The sequence below is a fragment of the Uloborus diversus genome, chromosome 2 (assembly GCF_026930045.1).
Source record: "Uloborus diversus isolate 005 chromosome 2, Udiv.v.3.1, whole genome shotgun sequence".
Lineage (NCBI taxonomy): Eukaryota > Metazoa > Arthropoda > Arachnida > Araneae > Uloboridae > Uloborus > Uloborus diversus.
Genome location: NC_072732.1, coordinates 88,226,723 through 88,246,313, shown reverse-complemented (window position 1 = coordinate 88,246,313; position 19,591 = coordinate 88,226,723). Strand labels below are relative to the sequence as shown.

General features: G+C 33.3%; 1 protein-coding gene across 1 annotated transcript in view; it reads right to left on the bottom strand.

The window, feature by feature from the left end:
• LOC129216410 (cell adhesion molecule DSCAML1-like) overlaps positions 1-19,591 on the bottom strand; it is a 146,468-nt gene that overhangs the window by 24,132 nt on the left and 102,745 nt on the right. The window contains exons 7-13 of the mRNA XM_054850625.1: positions 18,974-19,135; positions 17,442-17,756; positions 10,792-10,918; positions 6,897-7,078; positions 5,263-5,410; positions 2,540-2,688; positions 299-430 (exon numbers count right to left, since the gene is read on the bottom strand). Of these exons, the coding sequence (XP_054706600.1) occupies positions 299-430; positions 2,540-2,688; positions 5,263-5,410; positions 6,897-7,078; positions 10,792-10,918; positions 17,442-17,756; positions 18,974-19,135 (1,215 nt within the window). The remainder of the gene's footprint in view (positions 1-298; positions 431-2,539; positions 2,689-5,262; positions 5,411-6,896; positions 7,079-10,791; positions 10,919-17,441; positions 17,757-18,973; positions 19,136-19,591) is intronic.

Here is a 19,591-nt window from a genome sequence, read left to right as displayed (position 1 = left end):
TCAGGTCAAAGGAAATCTAGTAGTCCGGTCGTCCGAAAGTCCGTCTAGTAGTCTGGTCCCGATCACTTCGGTTAGTCACGGTTCTACAATATAATTCTCGAGGGTTTTTTCTTGTACGCCTTTCAGAAACGGAGCCTATTCGAGTTCGACTACTTCGCACCTGTCATCTATAGTGTTATATATTATAACTCAGATAAGATTTTTCAAATTCTTATTTTGTTGTATTACGTTGATATTCATTAATGTTCATATTTATTAATAATAAAATATATAACAAAGAATTGATTTCATTAGATACCTGCTTCTTCTTTATAGAAAAGTATGTATTGAGAAATCGCACTATTTCCACTGTAGGGGGCAGACCACCCTAGTTTTGCAGTGCGGCTTCCAAATTCCAAAACTTTTAAATCTTGTGGAGCATCAGGAGGCTCTATAACATATAAACATTGAAAACATAGCAGTGCTTGCATATGATTCTTTAATAAATACAGTCAACGTTCTATAGAACGACCCCCTATTTCTGTGACACTGCTATTATAGCGACTGGTGCATAAGGTCCCATTCCCTATTCAATATATGCAATGCTACTTTTAACATCCATTATAAAGACCAAATTGAGCAATTCATTCCAATATAAGGTCCAAAATCAAGTTTCATTTTTTTAAAATATCCCCAGGACTAACTATTCAAAAAGTAATATTAAAACGTTTTATATTTCTAAAGGTAAAATATTTCCAATGAAAGGAATTGTTTGTTGATATATGGTTAAACAAGTGTTGAAAACCAAACATAAACGGTTAGAATTTTATTTTTTTGAAAAAAAATTTGCATACGGAAAACTTCTACAATGTCTGAGAGGAGAAAATACACTTGGAATAAATCTCAAACAGAGAAAAAAAAATCTAAAAGGAGAAATATCTACTTTTAAAAATAACTGATTTCTCTCGGTTATTTTCAGTGCATTTTGTCGCTGAGCGTATTTTAAAGTTATGTGTAATTTATGGACAGTATTGATTTATAAAATTTTCGAAAAGAGATAGAAATTGATTAAACATGTTTTAAATTATTTTATTATTTAGTTGTTTTTTTACCCTCTTTTGAAACGAAGCATAACTTTGAGCAATCATTCTTGCATTTAAAAAAATGATAAAATATCACGCAATACGTTACAACGACCTCTCGTTATAGCGACCGATTTCGTTTGGGCAACAGGGGTTGTTATAACGAGCGTCGACTGTAATAAAATGTGTCTTTGCACACAAGGCGTGTTCCAGAAACTAAGGTTCTTTCAGTCAAAACAAAATAAGCTCACAAGAAAAGATTTTTATTGCCAGCAATATTTTAACACACATGAAGCGTGTAGCTGCAAAAGTAGGTATCTAAAATTTCAATTACAAATGAGTTTTTTTTTTCAGTTTTTTCAGTGCAATGTTTAGGTAGACCAACAACCTGAGACATCCAGAGAGTTTCAAAATGATCCTCTAAATAGTTGAGACAAAACAAAAAAAGTTATTGGAATTCATAACTTTTTGCAGCGACAGATATGTGAATTTTTCCTAACTTTTTTTTTTTTTGGAGATCCTTACTTTTGCAGCCATACGCTTCATATCTATAGTTGGGACAAACCTAACCTGGAAACGCCGTAATTCTGTGATTAGGATTTGCATAGCTTTCACAATGTTTCCTGGTTAGGTTTGCGAAAACTACAGCGTATTTTACCACGAGACCGCTGTTAAAATCTATACAGTTTTTGCAAAGCTGCTGCGACTTCCTTAACTCCTCTGCATGGAAATCTTCCACTTGGAAATTGATCCAGGTGGTCGAACTACTCATGAATTCATTGCCATTTTGAAATTATTGACACTCAAGCCATTGTTTTTTCTGATGCAATAAGAGTAAGTAGTCACTTGGTGAAAGGTCGGGATTGTGCAAATTGCCAACGAAAATCTTTAATCTTCTCCTTGGTTTTGTAGTAGTCTGAGAGCGTGCGTTGTTGGTCTTGGCATATCTCAAAATGGACTTCAAAAGCTGAAGATCCTTTTGCCCCATCAAAAATTGAAACCGCCCACTTTAAAACTGGTGGATCTATGGTTGTCTCGTTCATTGGAATCTGCTCTCACCGACAGGCAGAGGACACATGAATTCAAACAACGATAGAGCAATTTCGTAACGATAAATAGCGCACCGTGAAATTTTACTCGGGTCCACCAGTAAAATATTGGTTTCTGAATTTTATTTTGGAATACACCTCGCATATAATTGAAAACGCAAGATGTTAATAGGGTAAACTTCCATAACAGAGTTTTTGTCAAATTTGGTGATGAATCAATATCTCTGAAACCAAAATCCTTCATATTACGTTGAAATAAATACTTATGATAATATGATTGTAATTACAGTAAATTTATATTAACAAGTATCTGCGTATTTTTTTACACTATATGTGTGCGTTACACCTGTACTTAATTGAGAAAAAGATATTTTTAAAATTTGACTCAATAATTCAACCGTAAAAATTACTCTTAATAAAGTAAAATACCTTGCATTATTAGTTGAATATTAGTATCATCTTGTCCAAAGGTATTAGCAGCTATGCACGTATACAGAGCAGAGTCTCTACGGTCAGCTCTTCTAATGGTAAGCTCGGAGGTGGTGCCGCTACCCAAAACAGTGTCAGTTAATTCGTACCTGAAATTCAGAGCAGAACAGAAAATGATATAAAACATTAAAACCAAGCAATTTAGCAGGGAAAATTTAAATTCCACTATATGCATTTAACTTAGCTCTTTCTTTTTCCATTTTTTTTTCTTTTACTGTGATTTACTTTTTCTAGATATTGAAAAAACCTTGCAGTTTAGTGACTGGATATATCTAATACATATAAATGTTATTAAAGATGTTACTGCATTCGTTTTTTGAGAAAATTTACGTGAAGAAATATTTCCAATGTTTTATAAGAAAAAACGTTTGCAATAAGTATGCTTCAGAAAACTCAAAACATCAGTTTATCAAGACTTGGCGTTCAGCCTCAATAAACATAGGCAGTGTCGAACTGTTGACATATTGATTGTTCTTGGTCTTTAATTTAGTACATTATTCAAATCAGGATGAAAGGTCTAATGGCAAAGCAGTTTGAAGTTATTTACTGTAACCTCCTTCATATCATCAATCTTACTGAAAGGTCGTATTTTATCATGGAATAAAGAACCCGAATGTTCGTAATTTTGGAAACTTATTATTAAGATGATAACAAATCAGCTTATCAGGATATGCATTTAGGTGTGTCCAAATTATGCAATGTTTTTGCATGTGATTTTTTGCAGATTTGACTTTAAATTTTGAAAATAACTTTATAGTATGATTATCAAAAATTCATTTTAATTAGTAGAAATCTCTGCATTTTTATTCTAGAAGTGGGTAACAGTGCTGTTACCCTGTAACTATAATTAGCTACACACCTCACTCGTGGCCCAAATCTAGGCTCATCCAACGTTTTAGTCAATGACGAGATGAAATTTTTACACCATGTTATCTAACACATTTAGGGTTATGTTCGAATAGAGTAACCGATCAACCGGTGACTTACCAAGCGCGTTCTGATAGAGTTATCGGTTGATGAAAACTGATGAAAACATCTTGTTAGAGCCGATATACAGGCCGGCGCATCAGCTTAAGTTTAGCCATTTTGGATCGGATTTTTCATTGTTGCGCTGGTAGGGTTACCCCAGCAAAGTGTCGGGTTTCGCCAAATTTGCAGAAAATAATATTTTATTTAATAAACAATTCACGTGCCAATAATAATCGCTCGCAGTGAACCATCATCAATCGTGATAACTATATTGTTTATTCGTGATAACTATATTGTATTCTATTATATTGTTTAGTTAATACTAGAAAATCGCCCGTCAAAGTATGACGGGTGAAAATTGCTTCTACATTTGAACAAAGCCATTGCCTGTTTGGTGATCAAACCTATCTCCAGTGGATTAACCCTAAATTCCAGTAGATAGCGTTCATAGTTGACCGCTTTTTCGTTTCTTCATTCCCCTGAAAAGTTAGAGGTCATAGTGGCATACTCGGCAACGAAAGAGCAGACCAACTAGCTAAAAGAGCTACAAAGCGTGGAATTGATCTTTCGATGAGTATTCTTTCATCGCACTTAAAGTTAATGGCTAGTGAAAAGACATTTGTGGAATGGAACACTGAGTACCTGACCTCTTCCAATGCACGGTGGGTCAGGAGGTTCTTCCATACTGTTTTTCATCGCTTAAAGTGCAGCTATTTTTCGACCAATTTTAAATTGACTCAAGTTCTTAGTAGCCACGGGAACTTTAAAAGCTACCTCTTAAGTTTGGCATTTTACCTGGTGCGCGTTGCAGCTGTGGTGCCGGTGAGCAGAGCGTAAAACACGTTCTTCTGCACTGAAGTTTGCATGCATGCATGCCCCAGGTCAGCCTTCAGGAAGAATTTGGATAGCCTTTCCGTTCGCTGGCCCCCTGTTCTTTCGGATCTTGTTAAAAGATCCGAGACTTTTGTCTTCTTTGTTGGTTTTATTAACAATTTAATTTTTTAAGCATTTTTGTTAATTTATTTTGTTTATTCCACTTACTTCTGTAAGCCTCGTGGCATACTTTGTGGTACACGAGGAGGTTTCAACCTTTAAATAAAAAAAAAAAAAATCCCCTGAAATGACAGTCTTACCAGTAAAACAGTTAAGTGATCGAACCGAGTTCAGCATTGTCACAATAAAGCCTTTCCCCGCAGGTTAAACATTACCAAAAACATATTATCAAAATATCATGCCGTGGCGCGAGTTTCATTGTTGAATCACGCGGGTTACTCGATCATCGGCCATTATTTATATGAGGATTATCATCCTCATATCTCAAAGCCATGAGAAAAATTTAATCTATAAATTATTTGTATTCCCTAATTTTTATAAAGTAGGTTGTTACCTTAGGGCATGTCCTATGGTCCTTAAAGTGTTAAATATACTAATGAACTTAAAATGATAAATTCAGAGGGCGATTTCTTGAAATTTTCCGGCGCAGAGCTCCTTTATCTCCCATGCACTAAGGATCTTTTAGGCTTTTTTTTTTTTTTTTTTGAATTTTTACTCTGATCTGAAACTTCCACCCCCCTCTCCCGTAAAGCTAAATTCCTGCTGCGTCACTGCTCTGTACTGTCAAGAATTGAAATGAAGTCAAATATTTCACTTATTGGGAAAGCAAGAGTTTTCGACTTTCGAAAAATATTTCATACCTTAGGTCTGTTTGTGGTTCAAAAGTTTGTTTATCTTTGAGCCATGTAATCTGTAAAGGTCTGTCGCCAATCGCTTCACAAACTAATCTAGCATCTTCACCTTTCCGAACAGTCTCAGGTTTGAATTTGCTTTTGAAATGTGCTGCCACTGTATAAAAAAGAAAAAACTATTAAAATTGAAAATTTTTGGAAAAAAAAAAATAAAATGTGCTAAAAAAACTTTTTTTTTTTTTTTTTGAACATGCTTGTTTCATATTATTTTCCACAGTTATTTTCCATTAAAAGGATTTTAAGTTTCCAAAATTTATTAAAGTTTATTATGCCTGAAATTTTAGAATTTATTTACCAGAGGTACATTAATTGGTGAAAACATTTGTAAGAAATTGGTATCGTGAGAGTTATGGCGCAGGGGAATCCTTAAAGATAAAATTAAAAATTTTGTTGAAACGGTTGCAACTCTACCAAAGCATTCAATTTTTCAAAGGTTGAGTTTTGTAAAAGGCAAATCCTCAACGTTAAAAGTGAAATAATTAACGTTCAATGTACAACAAACTGATAATTGAACGTTAGCTGAAACAGCAAGAAACTGCTGTGAAAAAACTCAATGGGCATAAGAAAAGAAACTGCTAATATTCAATTACCAATTTTTCTTTTTCTTTTATGCGAGACATTTAATAATCATTCATTGATTAAGTACAATTGAACGTATATTTACATAGTATTTAACTTTCATTCAAAAGAGTTGAAATTTTTGAAACTAGATGTACATTACTCATAGGTGTAAAGCGTAAATACAACAAATTTTGTTTCGTCATTTTGTAACAATGGTATGTGCTTCTCATAGTGAAATTGATTGTCAAAGAAACAAAGTGAAAAAAATTTCAAAGTTTATATTTTCAAATATGAAAAATAACAGCAACAGAAAAAGGTATGAAATAATTATTGCTGTTTAGCGTAGTTTTCAAGAAATATATTCGTAAATATGGATAAATGTATGTTCAGTTCCAAATTTAATGAATATTCTCACTCGAGTGAGGGAATGATACTTAAATGAGTTTATAATGCTGAGGGTATAATGCTATTCAAAAAATAATTTTGTTTCACAGAACCAATATCTTTTTCATGAAGCCCTTACATATGTATATCTATCTATATAAAAGGTTTCATCTGATTCCCCCCACTTTAATTTTTCCGAACTTAATAAGCTCAAAGTGACTGTTTTGAGGAGAATACCCCTTTCTTTCTTTATAATATCCATAAAACTTTTTCAGTATTTAAATGAAGATGCAATCATTGCTTTTAAGTTAAACTAAGTAAGAACCTTGTATATGCATGCGTCAATTAAAGGAGAAAGGTGCACTCGATTTAAGGGACAAAATGTAACAACCCTTCATGTTCTTTGCTGGGAGGTTTTACTTGATACAAACATGTTTTTAAATTAGAATATAGGCAAGGTGAAAAAAGAAAAATTGGAAATGAGATCGGCTATTTATAGCTTTTTAAAAGTTTATTTTAAACTAATATTTTGTATTGAATACGAACAAAACATACATAGTTTCGTTTCAAGAACTATGTTGACATTTTACTGGATACATTTTATCAATAATTTTTTTTTTAACTCAATTTTCTTTTACCATGGACTGACAGTTGTATAACCTTGCTAAGACCTTGTCCGATTCCATTTGTTGCTTGACACAAGTAATGCCCATCATCATCTTCTTCGACGCTATGAATAACAAGAGAACCATTTTCAAAAACGTGAAGTCTTGAGCTACTACTGATTGGTCGGAAATCTGACGCTACATCTCCTGCAATAAAATGAAAAGCATTACATTGTCAAAGCATGCGAAAAAATAGTCTTGGAAAGTAGGGATTGGACCTTCATAATTAATAACAAAGTTAAAATTTCGAGTTTCTAGGACCCTTGTTTGAGCTCTCAGGTCCTCAACTCACACACATACATACATTTTGCTTTTGAATATATGAAAAATAATCGAATTTCAGGCAGTTTAAATTGATGACATGTTTTTTGGGGTTAAAACTATAGAGAGTGATTTGCGTTGCACTCATGATATCACTATCAGATTTTGTTACTTCGCGATAAAATGTTTACTTACATCATTTGAAGTGGCATCGTGGTCAAGAAAGGTACATAAATTTTACTTCAATGACTAATTTTTTTGCTTAGCATTATTGGCTCTCATTAAAGAAAAGTTGGTCCTTGTAACTCTGAAAAAATGTGTCCCAGAAGAAGAACTGGATCCAGCTGCACCACGGGGTGCCGTAAGAATTGGCGAAGGGTGCCGTGAAGTATCCGAATTTTGTGTCAATTCTATCCAGGGTTTGGAAGGTTTATTAGAGAAAAATATTACCAATAAAGCAACAATGTTGACTACAGAAAGAAACTTTGCAAGTTTGGTTTCCCAAATCTTTGATACGTACACTTTCGTAATATGGCAGACATCAAGTCTTAAAACTAATTCATCTGTCACTCGCTGTAACATGTCACGATCAATGATCGTTTTTATTTTCCAACAAGGTGGTGCATCCCCTTCCCCCATTATCTGACAGACGTCCCCCATTTCTTCAATAACGAGCCTCCTAGTATTTGGATTTGGCGATGTTCTGATGTTGACATCACCTTCTTCCGTGGCCATCGTGCTCTCCGGAGTACAACTATACTACAGCATAGAGTATTAAAAAGTGCTCGTAAATAGGTACTTATAAAACTCTTAGCTGTTGTAGAACTGATTTTACATGGAGAAGTTTGAGAGGTTATGAAGGCACATGTTAGTACAAGGAATGAAGAACCACTAGTGTTGCTTCTTGAGCATAGCTATACAACTGCTTCGTATACATAACTGAGTGATTGGGGATGCTCTCTAGTAGAATATGTCAAAATATGTTGAAAAAACTGCGCCCTGAAGGTTGACAGAGGACGTTGTATCTTTTTATCCGTTTGGGCCAAAGAAGGACAATAAGGCCAAAGTAGCCCGCATTTACGGTACATTTAAGAAACTACAACTATAAAAATCTTTAACAATATAAGTTTTGATACATAAGTTAAAAATAATTAATCCAAGCCCATGCATATACAGAAAAAAGCCGTCTTTGTATAATTTTTCTTGGTAACTAAAGTACAGCTTATTATGTAACTGCTTTGTGGAAAACGAATTTGTTCATTTAATCAAGAATAAAATTAGCTTTTACTGGCATTGAAGGGTAAAGTTGAATGATACTTAGCTTCAGAAGAAGTTCCATCTATCAAAACACTTTTAAGTGTTTTTTCATAATCTCGTTTGAAATAATAATAAAACAACACAAAACCTTCTTCTTTTGGAAATATTTAATTTCTGATTTATTGTGCGCGTCTAAGTACTTTAGGAAAGATTAAGATAAGCTCCTTTACACAATCGCCATTTTTTCTAATGCGCACCATCGGCAAGGGAAAAAAAGTAGAAATCTAAAAGGAGCACTTGAAGGTTTGTTAAGTATGACGGTGAAGTTTTAGATTATGGAAAAATTTGAAAGCTCTATTTTTTTTTATTTTGGAAGAAACACTTTGGATTTACTTTGAAAAAGTGATATGGAGTAAAAACTAAAAAGGGTAACATAGTTCGACGTTAAAAGTTTTTGTTATTTATGAGTAAAAGTAGAATTAAAATAAAAGAACTTTGTTTCTAGATAGAAACTTTTCGTAAATACTTCAGATCGGTCTTGAAATGCATTAAAATAGTTTCAAGCAAGTCTTAAACTTTAAGCTTCTAATCATAAGAATTGTAAGTTTAATGTGCATTTATTATGTAGGCTAATGTGAAATGAGAAGAAATTAATTCGCGCAAAATGTTTCATTGCAGGCATTTTAAGTTAAAATTAGTTAATTGATTTAGTGTGTTTTACGTTTGGCACAGGACCTTACTATCACCTGAGGAAAATAGGAACTGTCCAATGGCTCCAAATTCGATCGAGCCACAAATTTATCTTTTAAAACCAACTTTATTGTCGTTTATTTTGTCCTGTTTCTAGCTGCTAATTTTCCGAGATCTAAATGAAGAATTAAAAAGAAAAAAAGCATCCCAAATGAAAACACTAATATGTATGATGCAAGTTTTAAGGTAATTTACTTCCCCTGTACACCAAAGTGTTACTTGCTACTTTCTCATTAACCGTGTGGACAGAACATAAGTAGTGCATCAGTACTACCAATTAGTGGAAGTATTAAAAAAAAATTACTGCATCTTCATTTAATGTAGTGTACTCCTAATTCCTACTCATAAATGCATGTGACAAACTTAAAAAAAAGGGCAACTTTCTGTAAAACCTCAAAATCGGGGAAAAAAATGATTAAACAATTTACAAAAATCACATCTTACTCAAAATCAATAGTCGATTGGTGATTTGACTATTTTAGATAATTTTTGGTGTTTTTTAACACTGTGGCATTCGATATTGCACTCCGGAATGTGCCGTTCACCGGCATAGCGCCTGACATGAATTCGGCCATCATGGGGCCACAAATTGAAGCGGGATTCGTCAGAAAAGACGATCTGCTGCCAATCAGCACACCAGTTCTTATGCACAATGGCCCATTGTAGCCGCAGGCGGCGATGTTTTGCGTAGTGGAAGCCTGTATAGAGGAATTCTTGTGCGCAGCCCACGCTGCAGCACACATCTCCGAACTTATGAAGCACACAATGAAACACCTGTAGCTGTTGACCACTGTGCTGCCAATTGTCTAGAAGAAGCTGTGCGGTCTGTCAGCGCCATACACACCAGGTGTCTGTCATCGCGAGCTGACGTCACATTTCGGGGTCCACTACCGGATTTCCGAGCTATCCGACCCTCGTCCGTCCGCTGCTTCCAATTACGAATGATTGTGCTGCTGCTACGCTGCACACGAGCGGCTACTGCATGATAAGACAATCAAGCTTCCCGAAGGCCGACGATTCTTCCATGTTCAAACTTCGAAATTTGCTCAAATTTCGCTTTTGTCGAAGAGGCATTGTAAAGCTTCAGTTAATGCTTACTCTAGCATACAACCACCGATAATCATACACGCCTTGCTACAGCCGTGTATTTATATTCGGTTCGATCCGCCGTCCAGAGGGCGCTGCTCAGCATACGCATTCGCTACCGGTCTGCAATTCAAATCATTTGCATATCATGCCCTTACATTTCCTGCAATTTTCAGCTCACTCGCGTTAGTCCTTCGTGGTGTTGCAATTTTCACAAACAGGAGTGTATATTCCTGTCAAAAAGAAAAATACCATAACATGGATCGGATGTTTAAATTTTTTTATGTTTTTTAGGAAAATATAGCTTTTTAATACATAATTCGTAAAATTCAATTTTTTCTCCAACTTTTCCTGAAAAACCTCGGGAATTTTTTTCCCACTGCCTCAAATTTTCGGGAAAATTTTACGTCTCTTGTATTAAATAACGTGCAAAGAAGAATCGAATTGGAAAACACATTTTATCATTCGTCATTCTAGCATCCAAAGCTTATTTAATGTATAGTAGGATTTTTTCTCATTACCTTCTGCTTTAGTCCATCGTATCCTTGGTATAGGAAATCCATCTGCTTGACAATCCACGACAGCTGAGCGAGACTTTGTGGCACTTGTATCTCCAGGCTCGATTCTCCAACGAGGAGGAACTATAAGAAAAACAATGTATCACGTTACAACATATTTTGTTAGTTGAAAAATGTTTGTGCTTTTTAACTATTTTCTTCCATTTAAGGTACTTTTAACGAAAGTTTGATGCATATCTATTGTTGATGTCAAGTGACTGAATTGTGAGCTAAGGAGTAGTTAATGGAAAATTGACCCAGCTTTAATGTATTTTAGGTGTAAAAACAGGAAAGGATTTTCACCACAAATTGCTTCATGCGTATATTACCACATAAATGTATCAACACACCAAAAACTTTATAAAGAAAAATTGGAAACCTTATATCTGTAGCAACACTTCAGAAAACGCATTGCAGTACAGCAAAGTTTTAATGTGGGATATGGGGATACGTTTCACACCCGCGTTACAACATAAGCGTGGCAAATTGTAACCGAATTTAACTTTAACAACAGCAGTACATTACAGGACAAGGAGAATAGACGTTGATATAAATAGGAGTTTGGGAGTGTTTATCAAATTACATAACGTGTTACTGAATGTAACAGAATTTAAACAACAGTAATTACATAAAAATATGCGCAAACGAACAGCAGAAGAGAACAGAGTACAACAGAAACTCAGGCTAGAGTGCAAGTAGTTGCATTTTCCTCTACGCAAAGAGCTTAGAACGCATAAGAAGATATTGAGTAAAAGAGAAGTTAGACGCGATAGACTAAATAGATTTCTGACAAGGGGAAAAAAAAAAGATTTATTCAATATATGTCTTTAAGTGACGAGAGACATGAGAGCATCCACGGTATAACGAATATTATTTCGTTTATTTATTTATTATATAATTTATTTATTTACTTATTTGTTAAATCATTTATTTATTTATTATTTGTAAAGATTCGCGGTAAAACTGGTTTCCACTTTCTATGTAAATGGGAGACATTTCGAGGATATACGACCGATATTATGCTACAGTAAACTCCCGATTATTCGCGGAACTGGGTATCAGAAGCAACAATATTCTTGGGCAGAAGTGCTGCAGATTAAAAAAAATAGCGAATAATCCACAAAAAGGCTAAATGCGGGACTAATAAGTAAAAATTGCTCTTTCTCAAATATTTAGCTGTATATATTAATGCATAATTTTCTACAAACAGTGAAAATATACGTAGAACAACAAAAATGTTTTGTATTTTTACACAACAGAACCTAATATCAATAAAGAACGAGTGTATGTACGAAGAAGAAAGCGCAATAAATAAATAAATAAACAAAAGTTTAAATTTACAATGTTCGACAAAGGAAAAAAAAAAGAAGACCAGTATTTGCTTTTTCTTGCAAAAATACATGTTCTTGATTGTTGATTGACTCGCGGATAACCACCTCGCAAATAATCGGGAGTTAATTGTACTTTGGTAATGTAAGGAAAATATAAACAACATTATCGTCTTTCAAATATTTAAAACAGTGTAATTTTGTTAATAAAATGATATTAACGTTCTTCTGATGATTTGAATTGGTGAAAAAAATTACTAATTAAAATATGAAAAATCTTTTCCTAAATGTCAATTATTGAATGTCGAACTAAATTCATATTTTATTTCCTGCCTTAGAACTTAATCGTTTTAAAGGTAACTGCTTATTATCGATTTTCTTTAATTACAATTTCATAAAAATTAAAATTCACTCAGATACGTACCTTCGGGGGGAAACGGCTGCTAATTATGCTATATTTCCCATATTGAAATTAATTATAAACTAACAAAAGATCTTATAACTCTGCATTACTTATAACTAGATGCCCAAAAATGCTTTGTAATTAGAGTCTTAAACACTCTTTTGCTAAATAATGGACATTAGTATGGTTTACTCGATTACGGATGCATGAAAAATCAAGGAAAATTAATTTTTGTATGTAATGAGTCTAACAAAACCGCTTGGAGCAAAACAAATTCAATATGAACATGGTAACGAAGTTAAACTAGCACATTATACGTAATTAGGCAAATGAGGCAAAAAAATCCAAAACATTATTCAGTATCTTTACGACGCAGTTATTATGGTAATTAACATGGGCTCCATCGTTAACGTACTGCAGTTAAAATTATTTTCTGGAAATCCATCTGATTACAAATTCATTTATGACCGCCGTCACTTAAGGTGTGTTTGTGCCTTTAATTTATAACTTACGAACAGCGTTGAATTTAAAGTTTCAAGAAGCATGAAGTAAAGCTTAAAAGCTAAATTTCCAATAAGATTTTATTGTACCCAAGGGTGACGGCAGAATCACATACAACGGAGTGCACCCGCATCTAAATCACTTTTTTTTGTTATTTTTTTAAATTTAAATTTATTAAAAGTTCAATTTTTAGTTTTAATTGATTTATTTAATTAATTTATTTAATATATTATTTATTTATTTTTTAAAATTTTATTTATTCATTATGTCATTTATTTATTTATTCATTATTTCATTTATTTATTGAGCAATCAAGATTGCTTATTGTTCTCATTTGACTGTCTTTAACGTTACGCTGATTTTATTTACCCCCCACCCCGCCTCCCTCTGCAGCATTACCAACCACCGTCCTCTGCAGCCCCGGCTACTCCGGTTCTGAGCACTGTCCCCCAGAATCTGCTTCTTCTGGTCGGTGGCGTCCATGTCCTGCACACACGCACGCTCATACACATACACACACGCCTACACAACTATACACACGTAACCGCTCAGGAGGAGGGGCAGGCTTAGGGGACAGAAGCCGTTTCTAGAAACAATAACTCCAATGAGTAGGGTCCTGTTACAACTCGTGATTGCGAAACACATAATTTGAATTAAAAATTTCAGAATTCGAATTAATTTACTTTTTTATTCTTTCTTTCTTTCCTTCTTTTTAAAAGCAATTATTGAGCTGTATGACAGCACGTTCTGACACGTTTTAGTAATTCGCGACAGCAATGATCAATGGGTGCCTTGTTACAGTACAAAAGGAGATGCGAAATGGGGCGGCTCTTTAGGCACTTCCATTGGGGGCTGAAAATTCAAGTGTGGTGCTGTAGGTTGGAGAAATAGATTCATTCTAAGAAATTCGGGAAAACACTCTAAGTGTTTAGCGTTAGAAATATAATATATGCAAAAAATAAAGTGTGAAAATTATTTTATGAAAATTTAATTTGAAAAGAGGTTGAAAATCTTAGTTGGCACTCCGACTTGATCGTGGCCATCTTACTAAATATTAAAATTAATTAATGGTTTCGCTCATTTTTATTGACAGTTGTAAATTCTTAATCAGGGGCTGGATGGGGGGCGGGGGAGGGCGAGCCAGAAGTTGCTCTTTACACGCGCATTTTTATGATACTACGGTGTCAGAGGACAGGAGTAAGCAACTTCAGTTGGATTGAACTGGAGCACGTGTATCATCGACTTAGTTTGCTTAAAATGAGGAATCAAATAATGATTTAATGAATATTATCGAGTCGTTGATGGTGCGGCTCTTGGGGTGGGCAACACTTGCAACCTTTTTCTGTGACAGATTTAAAGGAGCGAAACGTTTGTCACAATTTAAAAAAAACACGAATTTTAAGACTTTTTTGCATGTTTCTGTTATAGTCAAAATTTAAAAAGCATTTGCTCAGTAGTTTTTAAGTTACTCCATATTATATTTCCTGTGCTCACATTATTTTCTCCAACACTCGGATTTTTGTTTTTATCTCTGAGTTGCAGTCACCACTTAAAATGAAACTAGAAGATGATTATACGAAATGTTGTCTACAGCCTCGAGTTTAGCTCCGTAATATCCATTTAAAGGCTAAACTGAATTTTCTTCCTTTACTTTTGAAGTAATTTGTCATTTTACTTGGAAAATATTTCCTTTTCTTGAGACAGATGAAGATAAATATTATTTAATAACAAGAAAAAGGTGCTGTTGATACATTTTTTTAAAAAAGATGAATAAGAAATTGATATCATGTAGTGGTTTTTGATGGAAAATAAATTGTTCACCAAATTTATTAGGAATATTATTTATTCACAACAGTAGCGATTAGACATTTTCTGAACAATGTAAACTAAAATTAATAATTTTTGTGCAAAAAAAAAAAAAAAAAAAAAAAAAAAAAAAAACCGTAGTAAAGGACAAAATTTTTTCCATCCTCGTCTGTTTCCAACTTTGTCTTATTGGAAAATTGACATTGGTTAACCAACTCTCATCGAATTCGTTGAAGAGCTTTTCTAGTTATCTTCTATTTGTAAATCTAATGTGAAAATATAATGCACTTGTTTCTTGAAATCGTCCAGGAAGGTAAATGCCGCCATAAATCACTCAGTGCACTATCTCATATGTCCCACGAGATAATCTCATTTAGGTAAGTGGGGTTCTGGAGGGACAAAAATTCCTTTAACTCCCACCTATCATTCCTCGATATAGTAGAACAAGACCTTGAAGAAGATGAAAAACTCAACATGTGTATTCATCGCAAAATCTTAATGAATCAATGAAACGCATTTTTATCGTTTCACTGCTTCGGCAAACAGCAGATTGATTCTATTAAAACGTGTAAATATACTTTAAGAGATTACTTTATTCTCCACATTTCGAGATAATTGAAAATATGAAAATGATCGTTTATTGCTGATTCAGTTTTATATTAAGCAATGGGCCATTACTATTTAATAAGCCGGAGGCATTTTGAGGCATCGTTTCAATTCCGATAACTATTATTAGCGGTTTTATCATAGGAAAACCGTTAATGCCTTTTTCATAATTTGATTATTTAACTAATGGCGTTTGCGTAGTCCGATGCAGTTTCTTCGTATTTTGTATTTACATTCTAATAATTGTTCTGAGCAGAATTGAAATTTGAACCTCGCTACGGAAAACACTTTTATTACGTTCATTATTTATGTTACCGTTTAGAGAAACTACATTGTTGTTAAAATGGAAGGAATTTTTAGACTACCGTTGTAAAACTTTTTCGCAAAAAGACGTTTTAAAATATGCAAATCAGTTTGTTTTAAATCATTGGGCAATTTTGAAATGAAAGAAATATTCTTATAACCTTCTTTATCGATTGTTAGCTTTACTCTTTAAAATATGCTTCTTTATTCATGATCTCTTTTTGCGTCTACACAATCAATGATTAGCAGTTTTTAAAAATGGTATTAAATATAGATGCTATTATAGCAAGGTAAACACACGAGTAGTGGCCATTGCTTAGTAGTGCTTCAGTAGTAGCCACTTCAAAGTTTATATTTGGAGAAAATTGGATTCCAGGTTTCCCAATGGATTCAAACGTGCAGGAGGTAATACTTCTTCTACATGTGATGCACTTTTGAATCCATTGGGAAACCTGGAGCCCTATTTTTTCCAACATAAACCTTGAATTGGCCACTACTGAAGCACTGCCCACTACTGGTGTGTTTACCTTAGTTAGTATATGGTTATGTTTGCGGTTTCAATGAAAATGACAGTATGATCATCAATCAAAATAAGAAATCAAATTGTGTTGACTGTAGTGAAACACAGTTAATTTACATCCTTAACGCGATCAAATAAATGAGAATTTTACTGGATTCGGTCAATTCCAATTTAGTTATAAACAACCTTGTATGCTTTTTCTTTCTCTCTTTCGTTCCCTCATGTCGGTTTAAGTTTTCCACAGTATCATTGTGTCAAGACAATAGCTGCTCAAGTTGAAATTCTTTATCACAAGATTTTGTTTTTTAATTTCATGTTTTTGCTTTTTCGAAGACATGCTTCGTTCCGAAGACATTTTTCAACCATGGTTCAGTTGTCATGGGAAAATAATGTATATATATATATATATATATAGGCACGGGAGGCTTCGGGGTGCAATGCAATGTATATATATATATATATATATATATATATATATATATATATATATATATATATATATATATATATATATATAAATATATATATATATATATAAATATATATATATATATATAAATATATATATATATATATATATAAATATATATATATATATATATATATATATATATATATATATATATATATATATATATATATATAAATATATATATATATATATAAATATATATATATATATATAAATATATATATATATATATATATATATATATATATATATATATATATATATATATATATATATATATATATAAAACTGGGAGCCTTATAGCTAAATTTTAGGCAAAAGATTTTTTGATAAAATTGTATGAGAAAAAGCAATTTAAATGAATAAATAATAAAGACAAAAACTTGGAATCTTATAGAGCTCTAAAACATTAAGCAAAAAAAATTTTTTTTTTTTTTTGATAAAACTGTCGAAGAGAGAAGAAACATTTTAAATACATTTTTTAACCTATTAGAATGCATAAAATTTTGGGATTTTAATAGCTTGATACCAAAAAAAAAAAAAAAAAGTATAAGCACAGGTATTTCTTTCCAAATTGAACAAAAATGTGCATATTTAGTGTGACTGCTACCTTTTTAACCGATAAATTAAAAAAACATTTAGGCACGTTGTATTTTGGTAAGCCATACCGTGAATTACCATTGTAGCGGTATGGCTGACGGACCCTGCTGCATTCGAGGCCATGCACGTGTAGTTGCCACGATGTTCCGGAGAGAGAGATTCGAATACCAAAGTCAAGGAGTAAGGAGTGACCGCTAAGGCGCGAACTCCTTCTGCTACAGAAGAGGAAGCATGACTTGAGCCGGCGATGAACGAATGAGCTCCGTCTTTTATCCACTGCATGCGTACAGGAGGATCGCCCTGCGTGACTGTACATAGGACACTGTAGCGTTGTCCTTGCTGGAGGGATTGTGGAAACGTAAAAGGATCGATAACAGGACGTACTGCAAAGGAAAAGAAGGATTCAAGTTGAAAATTGCAAACTTTTTATTAAATCTGATACAGTGGCCGCCGCTTATATGAATCACATTTGTTCTAAACACTTTCGATTCCATAAAGCTGCTGATTCAAAAAATCTGGATTTTGTTCTGTTTTTGAGGATTTGATTCATTAAAGCTGTTGATTCAATTAAGCACTGATTCGATTATCCGGCGTCTACTGTATTTAAAAAATGTATTTATCTGATAAAAAGTAGAAATGCCAAATTTTTGCACCACTGATGCAGAGGCACCACATTTAACCGATCAGTAATCAAAATTGGCTTAGTAATCAGATAAAAGATAAGGCTATGATATTTTTCGGGGGAGACGAGACGAGGGAGAGCGTTAAATATCGTTCATATAAAATAATGACACAAAAACACAATGACACAAACAACAACACATACACACGAACAAAACACACACGCATAACACACACATGAACAAAAGAGTTAATATGACTTTCTCAATTAACTTTCATATACTAACACAAACTATAGTTGGGGTAAACCTAACCCGGCAGCCTCGTAATGCTGTGATTAGGATCTGCATAGCCTTCATAAGGTTAGGTTTGCCCCCCTACTATAGAGAGCTAAATTTGCATTTTTCAGTTACTATAATTTGTTTCTATGTAGTTTTCAGTTTGACAGTGTTAAATTTCATGGTTTCATAAAATCTTTTCAATTGTTCATATTTAGGAAGCTACACCAACTTTTAGGAGCAGAATTTACTAAAGGAAAAACTTTGAAATGTACAAAAAATTCGTACTAATTTCGGATGAAACGAAATACTTTTTCACCTCTGCTGATGTAATTCAGGTGCACATAAATTTGAAAATGTTGAGGTTTTTCTTTTTTGAGACCAAGAATATTATATTTGTCTGACTAATAATTAACGAATTCTTTGATTTATTGATAAGGCTATTCATAGAGTGCGCATCAAAAGTTTAAGCACAGCAAATATTTAAAAATCAAGCTTTTTACATTTTAACTCCTTAAGATATCATTGTTTTCATAAATGTTAAAAATTACAGTTCAATTGCATTTAGCATCAATAACGCTTTAATTTCATTTTCCAAATCCAAATTAATTTTTAACAAATCAGTTATCTCTAATATCTTGATGTAATGTCAAATGCAAGTAGAATGGAATTAAAGAAGTTGGAACTGAAAGAAATCTTACCAAGAACTGCTACATACACAGAATTCTCAGCAGACAGACCATCAATATTAGATGCTGAACATTTATAGATCCCAGCATCGGCAGTTTTATCTACGCTGTGAACAAGAAGAGTGCCGTTCGGAAAAACTTTCTGCCTATGATTAGTGGGTAATCTTGTACTACCTGAAAAAATAAGTCATCTGAATTTCATATACTCTAATACGATTCAACCGGTACCAATGGGGTCGTTTCCAAAATTTTAAAAGTATTTTTTTCTGAAAGAGCATGCTTAAAAACACAAGATCTGACCATTTTTTAAATAATTTATTTAAGTTTAATATTTTTAAAAAATGACTTAAATGGGTGCGCTTTTATTGCTTACACTTCTGTCGTGTGACATCACAAATGATGAAATGCCATTCAATGTTGCCATTCACAGAACAAAATATTTATTCGCATCTTTACTCACGTATATTGGCAACGATATGGTTGATAGCAAGCGTAGAGCGCAATTTTAATTCGCTGCTTGATTATCATAACGTGGAAATGTAATAGAAAGATGCGGCAAAGTGCATCATTTGTGCACTTTGTCGCATTTTTTTAAAATGTCCGATTTTTTTAAAATCGGACATTTTAAAA